Source organism: Scyliorhinus torazame, chromosome 24 (genome assembly GCF_047496885.1).
Source record: "Scyliorhinus torazame isolate Kashiwa2021f chromosome 24, sScyTor2.1, whole genome shotgun sequence".
Classification (NCBI taxonomy): Eukaryota; Metazoa; Chordata; class Chondrichthyes; order Carcharhiniformes; family Scyliorhinidae; genus Scyliorhinus; species Scyliorhinus torazame.
The window spans coordinates 11,291,965-11,310,130 of NC_092730.1; the positions used below are offsets into that span (position 1 = coordinate 11,291,965).

General features: G+C 56.2%; 2 protein-coding genes across 7 annotated transcripts in view; one reads left to right on the forward strand and one right to left on the reverse strand.

Moving 5' to 3' along the window:
* The window catches only part of LOC140399882 (stress-induced-phosphoprotein 1-like), a 43,048-nt gene extending 33,552 nt beyond the window's left edge, over nt 1-9,496 (reverse strand). Inside the window, 1 exon segment of the mRNA XM_072489348.1 lies at nt 9,411-9,496. Coding sequence (XP_072345449.1) covers nt 9,411-9,425 — 15 coding nt within the window. The 5' untranslated portion in view covers nt 9,426-9,496.
* Nucleotides 9,497-12,826: 3,330 nt separating this feature from the next.
* LOC140399885 (ADP-ribose glycohydrolase MACROD1-like) overlaps nt 12,827-18,166 on the forward strand; it is a 959,160-nt gene continuing 953,820 nt past the window's right edge. For 3 of the 6 annotated variants that reach the window (XM_072489358.1, XM_072489355.1, XM_072489357.1), the window contains exon 1: nt 12,829-13,281. In XM_072489358.1, the coding sequence (XP_072345459.1) occupies nt 12,915-13,281 (367 nt within the window). In that variant the 5' untranslated portion in view covers nt 12,829-12,914. Of the gene's footprint in view, nt 13,282-18,166 lie in introns of all 6 variants that reach the window. The other 3 variants (XM_072489353.1, XM_072489354.1, XM_072489356.1) reach the window with 2 other exon arrangements.

Sequence of the window (18,166 nt, forward strand, 5' to 3'; positions counted from 1 at the left end):
CAGGGCAGGTGTCTCATTTTTCTTCTCCACTGGTTATCTCGGTAACACATGTGCACGGGGATTATTTCTTATTGCTGTGACAGCGGGGGAATTAAGCAGCGCCTTGGACACTTGGGTAGAAATAATTCCTGGGCGGCAGTGAAAATAACAAAAATGGAAATTGGATTGATCGCTTATTACCCACAGCGTCGGATGTTTCGACAGAGGCCAATCGAATACTGACCGCTTTTCAGCGCACCTCTCCCTCACGGACTCACTTCTAACTCCACAGAGATTGTCTCGAGTAATAACGAGGCAGAACGGAAAATAAAAAAACACTGAGAATACTCAGCAGGTCCGGCAGCAGCTTTGGGGCGAAACAGAGCTAGTTAGCGCTTCCTGACGATGACCTTTCATTCGGTACGATGGAAAGACGATCGAGCCAAAAACGTCAGCCCACCTTCTCTCTCGACAGATGTTGCCTGACCAGCGGAGTCTTTCGCTTGCTTTTTGTTTCCAGCTCGGATTCCCAGCAGGCACAAAATAATCAGGAACGAGCGTGAGGCAGACGGCGGGGTTTTAGGGAGAGTCCCAGAGCTTGGGACCCCAATTATTTTGAGCATTGAGAATCGGCGGGGTGTTTAAGAGGCCGGAGCACAGCAAGAGCGTCTTACAAGGGGGCGCGAGGCAGAGGGGTGTGGGGAGCTAATTCCAGAACTCGGGCGGGGGGGGGGGGGGGGGGGCCGAGCAACAGATGGCAGGACGGAGCAATTAAAATCGGGGATGCATGCAAGAGGCTGGATCTGGAGGAGCACAGATATCTCAAGAGGGTCGTGAAGCTGGAGGAGATTACAGAGATAGGGAGGGATTTGAAAGGAAAATCCCTCAGAATAAAGATGTTACTTGACTGGGCAGCATGGTAGCATAGTGGGCAGCACGGTAGCATAGTGGTTAGCACCGTGGCTTCACAGCACCAGGGTCCGAGGTTCGATTCCCACTTGGGTCAGTCTGTCCGGAGTCTGCACGTTCTCCCCGTGTGTGCGTGGGTTTCCTCCGGGTGCTCCGGTTTCCTCCCACAGTCGAAAGATGTGCAGGTTAGGTGGATTGGCTATGCTAAATTGCCCTTAGGGTTGACGGGGTTGCTGGGATAGATTGGAGGTGTGGGCTTCAGTAGGCTGCTCTTTCCAAGAGTCGGTGCAGACTCGACGGGCCGAATGGCCTCCTTCAGCACTGTAAATTCTATGATTCCATGGACATTGATGAGCGAGCACAGGGGCGATAGGGGAACTGGAGTTGGAAGTTAAGACACAGGCAGCAGAGTTTGATTTGGCCTCAAGTTTAGAGTGTCGTTTTAGAGGTCATAGATGCGAGTCCATTAACAAAGGCACAAATAATTGAGGGCATCAGTAAGTGGGCAGAGGTAGGAATCAAGGGTGGTTACGAAGAAGAAAGTAGGTCACACTATAGTAAGAGGGCTAGTTCTTGAATGAAATAAGTCACTGCTTGGCTGATTAGTGTGTGTTTGGGTGGGGTAGTGTTGGAAACGACAGTCCCTGCTAGACTTTCCCAGCTATTACTAAGGCAGGTTAAGCAGAGAAGAGCAACACTAACTAGCTGGTAACAGCAGAAAGATTTGGCGTATCTGCTGCTTTCCACAGAGCGAGTCTGGCATTCAACAGCTTTGCAGTTCCAACTTTGGGAAAAGGAGGACGGAAAAGTACTCCCCCTAGGCTTGCTTTCCCAGGACCAGGCGCTATAAATAGACTCGGTGATGATTGTTGGGACAAACGAGGAAGGAATTTCACCCAAAACACCAGTCTACCTTTCTGTCGTTGGGATATTCTTCCGATTTTTATGAAAAACATGCGCGTGCGAGGTTCAATTTTTAAAAACGGAAAATCCACCATGGGAGAGGGGGAACGGACAAGTTTAAAAGAGCAATTTCAATTCAAAACTCATCGAAAGGGGCCAAATAATGGAAGGTAGCAGAGCAAGAGATTCAAAGACCCATTTCCCAGAACGCACGCAACACAAAATGGTCAAATAGTTAGTGTCAAGGGCAGCACAATGGTCGGCATTGCTGCCTCACAGCGCCAGGGACCCAGGTTCGATTCCGGCCTTGGGTTACTGTCTGTGCGGAGTCTGCACGTTCTCCCAGTGTCTGCGTGGGTTTCCTCCGGGTGCTCCGGTTTCCTCCCGCAGTCCAAAGATGTGGGGATTAGGTGGATTGGCCGTGATAAAATTGCCCTTTAGTGTTACCGGGAGTGGTAGGGGATGTGGGCCTCGGAGGGGTGCCCTCTAGGAGGGTCGATGCAGACTCAATGTGCCAAATGGCCTCCTTCTGTCCTGCAGTGATCCTATGCTAAATGTAAAATCCATGTCGATATTTGAAAACAGTTCTGAATGGAAATTATTTTTAAAATCTATCCGCCCCCCCTCTCCTGTAGTGGTTTTTGGAACTTGACAGCTTTTTAAATGGCTGTTTTTTAAAAATGGAATCTTGCCCAGGTTTCATGTTTTTCATTTTAGTGAAGAAAGTTTGTCAATCCTTGTCCCGTACACTTAAATTAGAAAAAAAATACCGATTTTAAAACACATTTAGAAATGAATGCCACCCGTTTGAAAGACAGAAACTTCAGAAAAACATAGTTTCTTCGAAGGACATGTTTGCAAACACAAGGACCGTAATGGGCTGCAGTGATTCAAGACTCACCGATTTCATTCTCAGAATATGTAGGCCGGCATGGCGACGCAGTGGTTAGCACTGCTGCCTCACTGCGCCGAGGTCCCGGGTTCGACCCTGGGTCACTGTCTGTGTGGAGTTTGCACATTCTCCCCGTGTCTGCGTGGGTCTCACCCCCAGAACCCAAAGATGTGCAGGGTAGATGGATTGGCCGCGCTAAATTGCCTCTTAACTGGGAAAAAAAGTTGGCATCTCGCATGCCAGACATTTAAAAAAAAAAAGAAAATCAAAGAGATCTGGACTTTCTAAGACGTGGAGATGCCGGCGTTGGACTGGGGCGGGCGCAGTAAGAAGTCTTACAACACCAGGTTAAAGTCCAACAGGTTTGTTTCAAATCACTAGCTTTCAGAGCACAGCTCCTTCCTCAGGTGAATCCACCCGAGGAAGGAGCAGTGCTCCGAAAGCTAGTGATTCGATTTAACCTGGTGTTTAAGACTTCTTACTGGACTTCCTAAGATTAAGCTATTAAATGGTTAGCATAGAGGTTACTGTGAAAATCCCCTCGTCGCCACACTCCGGCGCCTGTTCGGGTACACGGAGGGAGAATTCAGAATGTCCGATTCACCTAACATGCACGTCTTTCGGGACTTGTGGGAGGAAACCGGAGCGCCCGGAGGAAACCCACGCAGACACGGCGGGGAGAATGTGCAGACTCCGCACAGACAGTGACCCAAGCCCGGGAATCGAACCCGGGGTCCCTGGAGCTGTGAAGCAACAGAGCTAACCACTGTGCTACCGTGTTGCCCCAATATTAATTTTGAAGAGCTAAACTTTGACAGTCACCCAAACTCACTTTTAAAGAGATGGCATGAATGTCAAAAAGCCCACACCAGTTTCCCGTTCCCGAATATTGAAGATTAAAGAAGGATTACAGACACACACAAATGAATTTATACATATTGTACCTTTGACAGCCCACTGCCAAGGAAAGAGGAAATTACACATTTGATTTTGCTGGTTATTGACCATTGGGACAGATTGGAAGATTCTAGGAGGTCACACCCCTCTCACCCAATCCCCAGGGGACACCCCATTCCTGGGGGCGACACCGTATTATTGTCCATGGGGAGGTTGTTATTATCCAGGGAGAGTGGGGATTGAGGGGGGGTCGAATGGAGGGGGGTGATGAGTGATGTTTCAGGGGTTTTGAAGAGGGTCCAATGGAGGGGGGAATTCAGGAGTGGGGATTGTGGTGGAGAATGGATTCAAAGAACAAACAAAGAACAAAGAAATGTACAGCACAGGAACAGGCCCTTCGGCCCTCCAAGCCCGTGCCGACCATACTGCCCGACTAAACTACAATCTTCTACACTTCCTGGGTCCGTATCCTTCTATTCCCATCCTATTCATATATTTGTCAAGATGCCCCTTAAATGTCCCTATCGTCCCTGCCTCCACTACCTCCTCCGGTAGTGAGTTCCAGGCACCCACTACCCTCTGCGTAAAAAACTTGCCTCGTACATCTACTCTAAACTTTGCCCCTCTCACCTTAAACCTATGCCCCCTAGTAATTGACCCCTCTACCCTGGGGAAAAGCCTCTGACTATCCACTCTGTCTATGCCCCTCATAATTTTGTATACCTCTATCAGGTCGCCCCTCAACCTCCTTCGTTCCAGTGAGAACAAACCGAGTTTATTCAATCGCTCCTCATAGCTTATGCCCTCCATACCAGGCAACATTCTGGTAAATCTCTTCTGCACCCTCTCTAAAGCCTCCACATCCTTCTGGTAGTGTGGCGACCAGAATTGAACACTATACTCCAAGTGTGGCCTAACTAAGGTTCTATACAGCTGCAACATGACTTGCCAATTCTTATACTCAATGCCCCGGCCAATGAAGGCAAGCATGCCGTATGCCTTCTTGACTACCTTCTCCACCTGTGTAGCCCCTTTCAGTGATCTGTGGACCTGTACTCCTAGATCTCTTTGACTTTCAATACTCTTGAGGGTTCTACCATTCACTGTATATTCCCTACCTGCATTAGCCCTTCCAAAATGCATTACCTCACATTTGTCCAGGTTAAACTCCATCTGCCATCTCTCCGCCCAAGTCTCCAGACAATCTAAATCCTGCTGTATCCTCAGACAGTCCTCATCGCTATCCGCAATTCCACCAACAGAGGGGGGAATTCCAGGAATGGGGGGGGGGTTGTGAGGGAGGAAATCTAGGGCGTAGTTGTGAGGGGGGGGGTTTAGGCGGGGGGATCTGGGGGGGGGGGGGATTTGGGGGGAGTTTAGGCGGGGGGGTTAGGGAGCAAGGATCTGGGGGGGGGGTTAGGGAGTGGGGGATCTGGGGGGGTTAGGGAAGGGGGATCTGGGGGGGGGTTTAGGCAGGGGGGTCTGGTGGGGTTAGGGAGGAGGCATCTGGGGGGTTTAGGGAGGGGGGGATCTGGGGGGATTAGGGAGGGGGATCTGGGGGGGGTTAGGGAGCGGGGATCTGGGGGGGGGTTAGGGAGGAGGGACCTGGTGGGGTTAGTGAGGGGGGGATCTGGTGGGGTTAGGGATGGGGGGATCTGGGGGTGTTTGGGAGGGGAGGATCTGGGGGGCGGGGAGATCTGGGGGGGGGGTCAGGGAGGAGGGGTTCAGGGGGGTCAGGGATCTGGGGGTGTTTGGGAGGGAGGGTCTGGGGGGTTTGGAAGAGGGGGGTCAGGGATCTGGCGGTCTGGGGGGGTTTCGGGAGGGGGAAATCTGGGGGGGGGGGTTAGGGAGGGTGGAATCTGGGGGGGTTAGGGAGGGGGGATCTGGGGGGTTTTAGGGAGGGGGGATCTGAGCGGGGTTAGGGAGGGGGGATCTGAGGGGGGTTAGGGAGGGGGAATCTGGGGGGGTTAGGGAGGGGGAATCTGGGGGGGTTAGGGAGGGGGGATCTGGGGGGGGTTAGGGAGGGGGAATCTGGGGGGCTTAGGGAGGGGGGGGTTGGGAGATGGGGATCTGGGGGGTTCGGGAGGGGGATCTGGGGGATTAGGGAGGGGGGATCTGGGGGATTAGGGAGGGTGGATCAGGGGGATTAGGGAGGGTGGATCAGGGGGATTAGGGAGGGTGGATCTGGGGGATTAGGGAGGGGGGGATCTGGGGGATTAGGGAGGGGGGGATCTGGGGGATTAGGGAGGGGGGGATCTGGGGGGGTTAGGGAGGGGGGATCTGGGGGGGTTAGGGAGGGGGGAATTTTGGGGGGGGGTTAGGGAGGGGGGAATCTGGGGGGGGTGGTTAGGGAGGGCGATCTGGGGGGGGGGTTTAGCGAGGGGGTATCTGGGGGGGGGGGGAGGATCTGGGAGGGGGGATCTGGGGGGGGGGTTAGGGAGGGGGGATCTGGGGGGGGTTAGGGAGGTGGATCTGGGGGGTTGGGAGGGGGGATCTGGGTGGGGGGTTGGGGGGGGGGTTAGGGAGGGGGATCTGGGTGGGGGTTAGGGAGGTGGATCTGGGGGTGTTGGGGAGGGGGGATCTGGGGGGGGTTAGGGAGGGGGGATCTGGGGGGGTTAGGGAGGGGGGATCTGGGGGGGTTAGGGAGGGGGGATCTGGGGGGGTTAGGGAGGGGGGATCTGGGGGGGTTAGGGAGGGGGGATCTGGGGGGGTTAGGGAGGGGGATCTGAGGGGGGATCTGGGGGGGTTAGGGAGGGGGAATCTGGGGGGGTTAGGGAGGGGGATATCTGGGGGGGTTAGGGAGGGGGATATCTGGGGGGGTTAGGGAGGGGGATATCTGGGGGGGTTAGGGAGGGGGATATCTGGGGGGGTTAGGGAGGGGGATATCTGGGGGGGGGTTAGTGAGGGGGATCTGGGGGGGGGGGGGTTAGTGAGTGGGATCTGGGGGATTAGGGAGGGGGGATTAGGGAGGGGGTATCTGGGGGGGTTAGAGACGGGGTATCTGGGGGGTTAGGGAGGGGGGATCTGGGGGGTTAGGGAGGGGGGATCTGGGGGGTTAGGGAGGGGGATCTGGGGGGGGGTTAGGGAGGGGGGATCTCGGGAGGTTAGGGAGGGGGGATACAGGAGTTTAGGGAGGGGGGAACTGGGGGGGGGGGGGTGGGATCTAGGGAGGGGGGATCTGGGGAGGGTGGATCTGGGGGGTCAGGGAGGGGGGATCTGGGAGGGGGGATCTGGGGGGTCTGGGAGGGGGGGTCTGGGAGGGGGGATCTGGGAGGGGGGATCTGGGGGGTTAGGGAGGGGGGAGCTGGGGGGTTAGGGAGGGGGGAGCTGGGGGGTTAGGGAGGGGGGAGCTGGGGGGTTAGGGAGGGGGGAGCTGGGGGGTTAGGGAGGGGGGAGCTGGGGGGTTAGGGAGGGGGGAGCTGGGGGGTTAGGGAGGGGGAGCTGGGGGTTAGGGAGGGGGGAGCTGGGGGGGGTTAGGGAGGGGGGAGCTGGGGGGGGTTAGGGAGGGGGGATCTGGGGGGTTAGGGAGGGGGGATCTGGGGGGTTAGGGAGGGGGGATCTGGGGGGTTAGGGAGGGGGGATCTGGGGGGTTAGGGAGGGGGGATCTGGGGGGTTAGGGAGGGGGGATCTGGGGGGTTAGGGAGGGGGGATCTGGGGGGTTAGGGAGGGGGGATCTGGGGGGTTAGGGAGGGGGGATCTGGGGGGTTAGGGAGGGGGGATCTGGGGGGTTAGGGAGGGGGGATCTGGGGGGTTAGGGAGGGGGGATCTGGGGGGTTAGGGAGGGGGGATCTGGGGGGTTAGGGAGGAGGGATCTGGGGGGTTAGGGAGGGGGGATCTGGGGGATCAGGGAGGGGGGGATCTGGGGGGTTAGGGAAGGGGGGATCTGGGGGGTTAGGGAGGGGGGATCTGGGGGGTTAGGGAGGGGGGATCTGGGGGGTTAGGGAGGAGGGATCTGGGGGGTTAGGGAGGAGGGATCTGGGGGGTTAGGGAGGAGGGATCTGGGGGGTTAGGGAGGGGGGATCTGGGGGGTTAGGGAGGGGGGGATCTGGGGGGGTTTGGGAGGGGGGATCTGGGGGGTTTGGGAGGGGGGATCTGGGGGGTTAGGGAATCTGGGGGGTTAGGGAGGGGGGATCTGGGGGGTTAGGGAGGGGGGATCTGGGGGGTTTGGGAGGGGGGGATCTGGGGGGTTAGGGAATCTGGGGGGTAAGGGAGGGGGGGATCTGGGGGGTTTGGGAGGGGGGGATCTGGGGGGCTAGGGAATCTGGGGGGTTAGGGAGGGGGGGATCTGGGGGGTTAGGGAGGGGGGGATCTGGGGGGTTAGGGAGGGGGGATCTGGGGGGTTTGGGAGGGGGGATCTGGGGGGTTTGGGAGGGGGGATCTGGGGGGTTTGGGAGGGGGGATCGGCGGGGTTAGGGAATCTGGGGGGTTAGGGAGGGGGGGATCTGGGGGGTTAGGGAGGGGGGATCTGGGGGGTTAGGGAGGGGGGATCTGGGGGGTTAGGGAGGGGGGATCTGGGGGGTTTGGGAGGGGGGGATCTGGGGGGTTAGGGAATCTGGGGGGTAAGGGAGGGGGGGATCTGGGGGGTTTGGGAGGGGGGATCTGGGGGGTTTGGGAGGGGGGGATCTGGGGGGTTAGGGAATCTGGGGGGTTAGGGAGGGGGGATCTGGGGGATTAGGGAGGGGGGATCTGGGGGGTTAGGGAGGGGGGGGGATCTGGGGGGTTAGGGAGGGGGGGATCTGGGGGGTTAGGGAGGGGGGGATCTGGGGGGTTAGGGAGGGGGGATCTGGGGGGTTAGGGAGGGGGGGATCTGGGGGGTTAGGGAGGGGGGATCTGGGGAGTTAGGGAGGGGGGATCAGGGAGGGGGGATCTGGGGGGTTAGGGAGGGGGGATCTGGGGGGTTAGGGAGGGGGGATCAGGGAGGGGGGATCTGGGGGGTTAGGGAGGGGGGGATCTGGGGGGTTAGGGAGGGGGGATCTGGGGGGTTAGGGAGGGGGGATCTGGGGGGTTAGGGAGGGGGGATCAGGGAGGGGGGATCTGGGGGGTTAGGGAGGGGGGGATCTGGGGGGTTAGGGAGGGGGGATCTGGGGGGTTAGGGAGGGGGGATCTGGGGGGTTAGGGAGGGGGGATCAGGGAGGGGGGATCTGGGGGGTTAGGGAGGGGGGATCTGGGGGGTTAGGGAGGGGGGATCAGGGAGGGGGGATCTGGGGGGTTAGGGAGGGGGGATCTGGGGGGTTAGGGAGGGGGGATCTGGGGGGTTAGGGAGGGGGGATCAGGGGGGTTAGGGAGGGGGGATCTGGGGGGTTAGGGAGGGGGGGATCTGGGGGGTTAGGGAGGGGGGGATCTGGGGGGTTAGGGAGGGGGGATCAGGGGGGTTAGGGAGGGGGGATCTGGGGGGTTAGGGAGGGGGGGATCTGGGGGGTTAGGGAGGGGGGGATCTGGGGGGGTTAGGGAGGGGGGAGCTGGGGTGTTAGGGAGGGGGGGATCTGGGGGGTTAGGGAGGGGGGGATCTGGGGGGTTAGGGAGGGGGGGATCTGGGGGGTTAGGGAGGGGGGGATCTGGGGGGTTAGGGAGGGGGGATCAGGGAGGGGGGATCTGGGGGGTTAGGGAGGGGGGGATCTGGGGGGTTAGGGAGGGGGGGATCTGGGGGGTTAGGGAGGGGGGGATCTGGGGGGTTAGGGAGGGGGGGATCTGGGGGGTTTGTGAGGTGGGGATCTGGGGGGTTAGGGAGGGGGGGATCTGGGGGGTTAGGGAGGGGGGGATCTGGGGGGTTTGTGAGGTGGGGGATGTGTGTGATTAAAGGTGTTCCTCTCCCCTGCCTCACCCCTCTTACCTTCCCCTGCTCCATCAGAAACTCGAGCAGCTCACCACCATGCGCCTTCTGGAACTTACCAGAACTCCCGCCGGAAGTCCCGCCCCTCCGACAGCGTCTGATTGGTCCGCCCGGCCCATCAGTCACTCCCCACAGGACGTCTCGCCTCTCGGATCGCGTCCCATTGGTCCTACCGGCCCGTCAGTCACTCCCCCCACCCACAGGATGTCCCGCCTCACCAACCGACCCCCATTGGCCCTTCCGGCCCGTCACTCTCCCACACAGGAAGTCCCGCCACTCTAACCACCTCCCATTGGTTCGGCCAACCCGTCAGTCATTCACACCCGTCAATCACCCCCCCACAAGAGGTCCCGCCCCTCCACGTACCCATTGGCCGCCAGGCCAGGTATGTCTCCGTTCCGATTGGTCGGCTGGGCCATCAATCGTGGCGCGAAGGTCCGGCCCCCTCCCGGTGACGCACAGACAGCAGGCCGGATCTGCCTCCGGCCATGGAGAGGCCTGCGATTGGTCGGCGGAAAACATCCGGCGACTGCCGGTTGGCCCCGGCGGCCGTCAATCACCCGCGGGTGGCACTTCCGGGAACTGGGCTGAAGGAGTCCATTCAACCTGGGCCCTCTGTGGATGAATTGCAAACCGCAATTGCAATTCCAACTGCACACCTGGCTGGGTGCGCGGCGTTGCAAATTATAAAACATATGCAAAAGCAAAATCACAAACTTTGTGTCCATTTTTTAAATGGTTTTAATTGACCTCTGGTTCTGCCAACCCCACCCTCCCATTTGCCTCCCCCCTCAAAGACTTTGGGCATTTGCTGCCACGTTGAGTAAATTGAGTTGTATTGTGCAACCCTCACGGCCCCATGAAGCACTTTAATGAAGCGAGCCGCCTGTATTGGTGTAAGTGCACAGCAAGACCCCGCACAAAAAGGGGAATATTGTGGGGCGGCACGGCAGTACAGTGGTCAGCCCTGTTGCTTCACAGCGCCAGGGTCCCGGGTTCGATTCCCGGGCTTGGGTCACTGTCTGTGCGGAGTCTGCACGTTCTCCCCGCCGTGTCTGCGTGGGTTTCCTCCGGGCGCTCCGGTTTCCTCCCACAAGTCCCGAAAGACGTGCTTGTTGGGTGAATTGGATATTCTGAATTCTCCCTCCGTGTACCCGAACAGGCGCCGGAATGTGGCGACGAGGGGATTTTCACAGTACCTTCATTGCAGTGCCTACTTGTGACAATAATAAAGATTATTATTATAGGGGTGGTTTCTTTTGCGCTTTTGAAGCATTTTGGTTTTTCTGCTTTCTGTGTGTCTTGTTTCTTTTAAAAATCCCAATGAAGGGGCAATATAGCATGGCCAATCCACCACCTAACCCCGCAAATCTTTGGGTTGTGGAGGTGTGACCCACGCAATACACGGGGAGAATATGCAAACTCCACATGGACAGTGACCCGGGGCCATGATCGAATCCGGGTCCTCAGCGGCGTGAGGCGGCAGTGCTAACCACTGCGCCACCGTGCTGCCCTGGACCTTCTGTGTATCTAACTACCGTCATTCACGAAATCAGAGAATAATACAGTGCAGGAGAGCCCCTTCAGCCCACCGGGTCTGCACCGACAACATTCAGTTTGCATAATGAGTGCATAATGTCCACCAAATCTGAAGTGTAGCTTCATGTCATTGGGAAAGAGGTTGTTTGAAGTGATCTGTATTTGTATTTTTGAATATGAGAATTTAGTAATAATATAATAATCTTTTATTGTCACAAGTACGAAGTTACTGTGAAAAGCCCCTAGTCGCCACATTCCGGCTCCTGGTCGGGTCAGCCGGTACGGGAATTGAACCCACGCTGCTGGCCTTGTTCAGCATTTCAAACCAGCTGTCTAGCCCACTGAGCTAAACGGGCGCATTTTGCGTTTCTGGAGAAGTTGAAATTTTAGTTAGCTCATGTGGCTTTTGGTTTCACTTTAAACTGTGCCTCCATTGTAATGAAAGGGTTTACGACAGGAAAACAAACAGAGACGAGGCTGTTGCTTGGAAACCAGGGGCCCACGCTGAAATGCGCCTTAGTTGGAGCCAGGTTATCGAGATGAAAGCAGGTCTCGCACCAAAAGCTGACAGAGAGGCAAGGCAATGGAGTAAGGGGGCAGAAAGAAGTCCCAGAAGCTCAAAAGCAGATAGTTCTAGAAACAAGGGAATGAAGGAGAGGTGCCAGATAAAGGAACGAAGAATCAGAAGTTGAACAAAGTTATGTTCAGGAGAATTCAAGTAAAAAGCGGAGAAAGTGTCCCGAGCGAAAGAACAACCTGTAGTGACCAGACTTCGAAAGCGGGAAGGCAGCCAGCAGGTGTAAATACTGGTGATACCTTCATACAGGCTGTGAAGCAGCAATGTTCTGTTGGCAAGGCTGGGTACCTGAGCCATTATGTGGAAGCTTGAATTCATGTGATGATCGACGACCGAGGAACAGTGAAAGGAGAGATTGAAGTGCCCAATTATTTTTTTCCCAATTAAGGAGCAATTTAGCGTCGCCAGTCCACCTGACCTGCACATCTTTGCTTTGTGGGGGTGAAACCGACGCAGACACGGGGAGAATGTGCAAACTCCACACGGACAGTGATCCGGGGCCGGGATCGAATCTGGGACCTCGGCGCCGTGATGCAGCAGGGCTAACCCACTGCGCCACCGCGCTGCCCCCTCGTGTAGTTCTAACTCTCTCTCGCTGTCTCTCTCTCTCTCTTTCACCCTGTCTATTTCTCTCTCTCGTTATCCTCCTCTCTGTCTCTCTCTTTCCCCAGGCAGCGGGAGGTGTAGACGGAGTCAATGGATGGGAGGCGGGTTTGTGTGACGGACTGGGCGGTGTTCACGGCTCTCTGAAGTGTCTTGCCGTCCTGGACCGAGCAGTTGCCATACCAGGCTGTGATGCAGCCCGATAGGATGCTTTCTATGGCGCATCTGTAAAAGTTGGTCAGAGTCAATGTGGACATGCCGAATTTCCTTAGTTTCCTGAGGAAGTATAGGCGCTGTTGTGCTTTCTTGGTGGTAGCGTCGACGTGGGTGGACCAGGACAGATTTTTGGAGATGTGCACCCCTAGGAATTTGAAAGTGCTAACCATCTCCACCTCGGCCCCGTTGATGCTGACAGGGGTGTGTACAGTTCTTTGCTTCCTGAAGTCAATTGCCACTGTTTAGTTTGGCTGACATTGAGGGAAAGATTGTTGTCGCTTTAAGGTGTGTTTTTCAAGCGTGGAGTTTGGAAATGCTCGTGTGGAAGCCACAGTTCGTGACTTTGTTCCATTTTGGTTAAATAATTATGATGTAGACTCCTTCAATGGCTGGACTACAGGTCCCAGAAGACCCCGCGCGGGGGGTTACCGCCCCCCTCTCTGATTGGTCCATCCTCTTGGGCGGGACCCGGTGCGCCGGAAGTGCTTCGGGGGTATTCGAGGGAGGTGGAAAATCACAACATTTTGCAACGGGCTGGACGGAGCGGCCGCTCGACGTGAGAAGAAGCGATGGAGAGAATGGCGGCCGGGCTCGGGCGGAGCCGCCTGCTGCGCTGGGGCGGGCGGGCCTTGGCGCAGGCGCGGGGAGCGTCCGCCGGGGGCGCGCGGCCGGGCCAACGGTCGCCCGGGCCGGCGGCCGGCGCTGGCGGCGGCCCCGCGCCTGCGCGCTGGCTGGCGGCCGGCCGAGGCGGCGGCCCCGCGCCTGCGCGCTGGCTGGCGGCCGGCCGAGGCGGCCCCCCCGCGCCTGCGCGCTGGCTGGCGGCCGGCGGGGCACGCCCCCCGCACTCACTGCCGACGAGGGCGGCGGATGTTGGCGCCATGAGCCCCGAGGACTTTAACCCCGCTCGCCCCAGCACCGACTGGAAAGTGGCGAAAAGTAAGTGTCACTGCACCCCCCCCCCCTCCCCCACATCAAACACCTCAGTCCAGGTATTGCTGAAAAAAAAAGTTAAGACTTCCCAACGGTAAACCTCCAGCGTTCGGACAAACACAAGAATGCCAAATTTCCGAGGGAGGGACGAAGATCGGCGCCCCGATCGGTCGGCGCGTCACCTTTGGTTGGCTGAGGTGCCGCCGGTGGGCCGGTTTAGCTCAGTGGGCTAGACTGTTGCTTTGTGATGCAGAACAAGGCCAACAGCGCAGGTTCAATTCCCGAACAGGCGCTGGAATGTGGCGACAAGGTGCTTTTCACAGTAACTTTATTGAAGCCTACTTGTGACAATAAAAGATTGCTATTATTATCTGGTGACGAGGCTGGCATTTACCGGCTGCTCGTGCCGGCGGGAAATTCCGGTCCCACCGGCGTCAAGGGGCGCAGTACATGGCGGGGCTGGGAGATTCCGCTGTCGGGCTGCCCACCTCCTATCCTGCCTGAAAACACGCACTGGGGTGCTCGGTCAGTCCCGCCCCTGTCGCCAGGTTTTGTTTCATTAAAAAAAAACATGAGGCAATGCTTGGTCCTGTTCCTTCTGCTTGCGCAGGACAAGTCCCTGTATGCGTGACTGGACGTAGTTTCTCCGAGGCGAAAGTGAGCCACGTTGCGAGCCCGACTGCAATGTTACATTGTTAGTGTAATCCTTGGCGCACTCGGGGTTGTTCAGCAAGTGTTGCCCGATCGCAGAATCACCTTCGACACTCGACGTCGGGTTCGGAGTTTTCCTTCCCGCCGCGTTTTCATCTTCCCCGTACCGTCGTCCTCACAGAGTCGCGGCATTGTTATGGTGCAGAAGGGGCCATTCGGCCCATCGTGTTCGCCAAATGAATTTTGTGTCGTTGCCCTGCCTTTCCCCCCCCCCCCGCCCGCACATTGTTTCTGTTCAAACAATCATCTAGTTCGCTCTTGAACGCCTCAATTGAACCTTCCTCCGACGCAGTGCCTTCCACACCCAAACTACTCGCTGCGTGGGAAGGTTTTTTCTCACGTCACGTTTGCTTCTTTTCCAAACCTGTGCCCTCTTCGGGAACAGTTTCTCCCCATCTACTCTGTTCCATCCCCCACCCCCCATAATTTTGAACACCTGTATCAAATCTCCCCTCTTCTCCCCAAGGACATCAGTCCCAGGCTCTCCAATCTGAAATGAAATGAAAATCGCTTATTGTCACAAGTAGGGTTCAAATGAAGTTACTGTGAAAAGCCCCTAGTCGCCACATTCCGGCACCTGTTCGGGGAGGCTGGTACGGGAACTAAACCGTGCTGCTGGCCTGCCTTGGTCTGCTTTCAAAGCCAGCTCTTTAGCCCTGTGCTAAACAGCCCCAATCTATCCTCGTAACGGAAGTTGCTCATCCCTGGTAACATCCTCGTTAACCTCGCCGGTTGACCAGGTATGCCTCCGGGAAAGGCACATCTTTCAATTTTATCCCTCTTGTTTCAAACAGGTTGGGAGCTAAAGAAAGCCCTTTTTAAAAGTTTATCCGACATTACGATTCTTCCTCACAACGAATGCTACACTGTAATATTGTGGTGTGCGTTTATATAGCGCCTTCAATCTAATTCAAACACCCCTCTCCCTTTTCCATCTTGGCCAAGTCTTGAAAAAGTACGATAGGTCTGTCACCAAGTTATCATAACCTTATAGAATTTACAGTGCAGAAGGAGGCCATTCAGCCCATCGAGTCCACACCGGCCCTTGGAACGAGCACCCCACTCAAGCCCACACCTCCACGCTAGGCCCGCAACCCAGCAACTCCACCAAACCTTTTTGGACACTAAGGGCAATTTAGCGCGGCCAATCCACCTAACCTGCACATCTTTGGACTGTGGGAGGAAACCGTTGAGCACCCGGAGGAAACCCACGCAGACACGGGGAGGACGTGCAGACTCCGCACAGACAGTGACCCAAGCCGGAATCGAACCTGGGACCCTGGAGCTGCTGACCACTTGTGCTACCGTGCCACCCATGAGTTCCTGACTTTTAAAAAATATATAAATTTAGAGTACCCAATTAATTTTTTTCCAATTGAGAGGCAATTTGGCGTGGCCAATCCACCTACCCTGAACGTCTTTGGGTTGTGGGGGCGAAACCCACGCAGACACGGGGAGAATGTGCAAATTCCACCCGGACAGTGAACCGGGGCCGGGATCGAACCCGTGTCCTCGGTGCCGTGCTAACCACTGCATCACTGTGCCGCCCTGGAAAGACACCAACGAGATAGTGCTGGGAGCTGTAGAAATATATTCCACCAGGTGCAGTTTGTTGGCGCATTAGAACATGTCAGCGCAGAAGGAGACGATTTGAGCCGCCTCGTTTGTGCTAACTCTTCGAAAGAGCTGTTAGTCCCACACCTGTTTTATCCACTACAAGCCCTGCAAACTAGTCCTCTCCAAGCACCCGTCCAATTGCCTGTCGAAAGCCTTTGGCACCGAGGTACATCGCAGAGATATTTGGCCAAATGTTTGGTCGACGGGGCAGGTTTTAAGGAGCATCTTACAAGAGAGCGCGGTTTGGGGGAGGGAATTTCAGAGATTGACGTTTGGAGACCTGAGAGACACGGTGAGGTTTTTCCCACTGTCATTTCCCACCAATGTTTGCCATTCGGTTTTACAGTAAATGCTGTCACCATCTGACTACAGCTGTCAACTGTGTGGAATGAATCTCTCTGTCCGCCGTCGCCTTCTTGCACATTTACAAACAGCTTGTGTTCGTCAGTTAGCACGGCAGCACAGTGGCTTCACAGCACTAGGGTCCCGGGTTCGATTCCCGAGCTTGGGTCACCGTCTGTGCGGAGTCTGCACGTTCTCCCCGCTGGTGTCTGCGTGGGTTTCCTCCGGGCGCTCCGGTTTCCTCCCACAAAGCCCCGAAAGACGTGCAGGTTAGTTAGGTGAATCGGACATTCTGAATTCTCCCTCTTGTGTGCCCGAACAGGCGCCGGAATGTGGCGACGAGGAGATTTTCGCAGTGACTTCATTGCAGCGGAAATGTGAGTCTAATTGTGACACTAATAAAGATTAATATGATTAATAAACATGACCATCGTTGACTACTTTACAATAAAACAGCAGAACCTGCGGGGGACGGTTAAACTCCGGAACATGGGAGCGCGAGTCAGGCCATTCGGCCCATCGATTAAAATCACAGCTGATTTGGTTGTGGTCTCAACTCCCATTTTCCCTGTCTGTCCACTCATAACCCCTTGACACCCCCCCCCCCCCACCCCCCACTGGCCGCTTTAGATCGGCAAGTCTAACCCTGCTCTGTGACCCAGCCTCCAGTGCATTCGGTTGGGGAGGGAATTCCACATACCAACGGCCCTTGGAGGAAAGAAAATCGGACGGACCCTCCTAGCCGTGTGTTTCTCAGTGGTGCCGGGAAATCCACGGGCAGGGGTGTAATTGCCTGTGGGGCCACAGAATCTGGTCTTTTCATCCGCTTCGTAAATCCCCCCTCCTGAATCTCCTTCTCCAGCTCCCTCGAATTATATTTTTTTGAAAATATTTTCGTTGGCATTTCAAATTTTCTTTGTGAAAGTATTTTTACTGCCGTTTCAAATCTCCCTGGTATTCTTTCTGGTGTCCCCTCGTCCTAATCCCCCCCACGATTGGGTCCATACTGCGGATATCCACCCTGTCATAAGTCCCTGCAGGATCTTCCGTGTTTCAGTAAGATCAATTGTTCTAAACCCCTGACGGGAACGGGTCACAGACCTAGGGCAGCACGCTAGGACAAGTGGATAACGCTGTGGCTTCACAGCGCCAGGGTCCGGGGTTCGAATCCCGGCTTGGGTCACCCTCTGTGCGGTGTCTGCATGTCCCCCCCGTGTCAGCGTGGGATTCCTCCTGGTGCTCCGGTTTCCTCCCACAGTCCAAAGACGTGCAGGTTAGGTGGATTGGCTGTGATAAATTGCCCTTAGTGACCAAGACGGTTAGGAGGGGTCATTGGGTTACGGGGACAGGGTGGAAGTGAGGGCTTAAGTGGGTCGGTGCAGAATCGATGGGCCGAATGGCCTCCTTCTGCACCGTATGTTCTATGTTCCAACCAGTTCCACCTTCCTTCATAAGATAAGTTCCTCATCCCAAGGGCAGCAGGGTGGCGCAGTGGTTCGCGCTGCTGCCTCATGGCGCCGGGGACCCAGGTTCGATCCCGGCCCTGGGTCACTGTCCGTGTGAAGTTTGCACATTCTCCCGGTGCCTGTTCGGGTCTCACCCCCACAATCCAACGATGTGCAGGGCAGGTGGATTGAACACGCTAAATTGCCCCTGAATTGGAAATAAATGAATTGGGTATTCTAAATGTATTTTTATAACAGTTTCTCAGGAATGGGTCGAGTGAAACTTCGCTGGACTGCTCCTAACCGTAGTTAGCTTTTTTTAAATAAGGAGACCCAATCTGTACACTGTATTCGGTTTGATTTATTGTCACATGTTCCGAAGTACAGTGAAAAGTATTTTTCTGCGGCCGAGGGAACGTACACAGTACGTACATAGTAGACAAAAAGGAATAATCGACAGAGAACATTGACAAATGGTACATCGACAAACAGTGATTGGTTACAGTGCGGAACAAGGGGCCAAACAAAGCAAATACATGAGCAAGAGCAGCATAGGGCGTCGTGAATAGTATTCTTACAGGGATCAGGTCAGTCCGAGGGGGAGTCGTTGAGGAGTCTTGTAGCTGTGGGGATGAAGCTGTTCCTATGTCTGGATGTGTGGGTCTTCAGACTTCTGTACCTTCTGCCTGACGGAAGGGTCTGGAAGAGGGCAAAGCCTGGGTGGGAGGGGTCTCTGACAGTGCTGTCTGCCTTCCTGAGGCAGCGGGAGGCGTAGA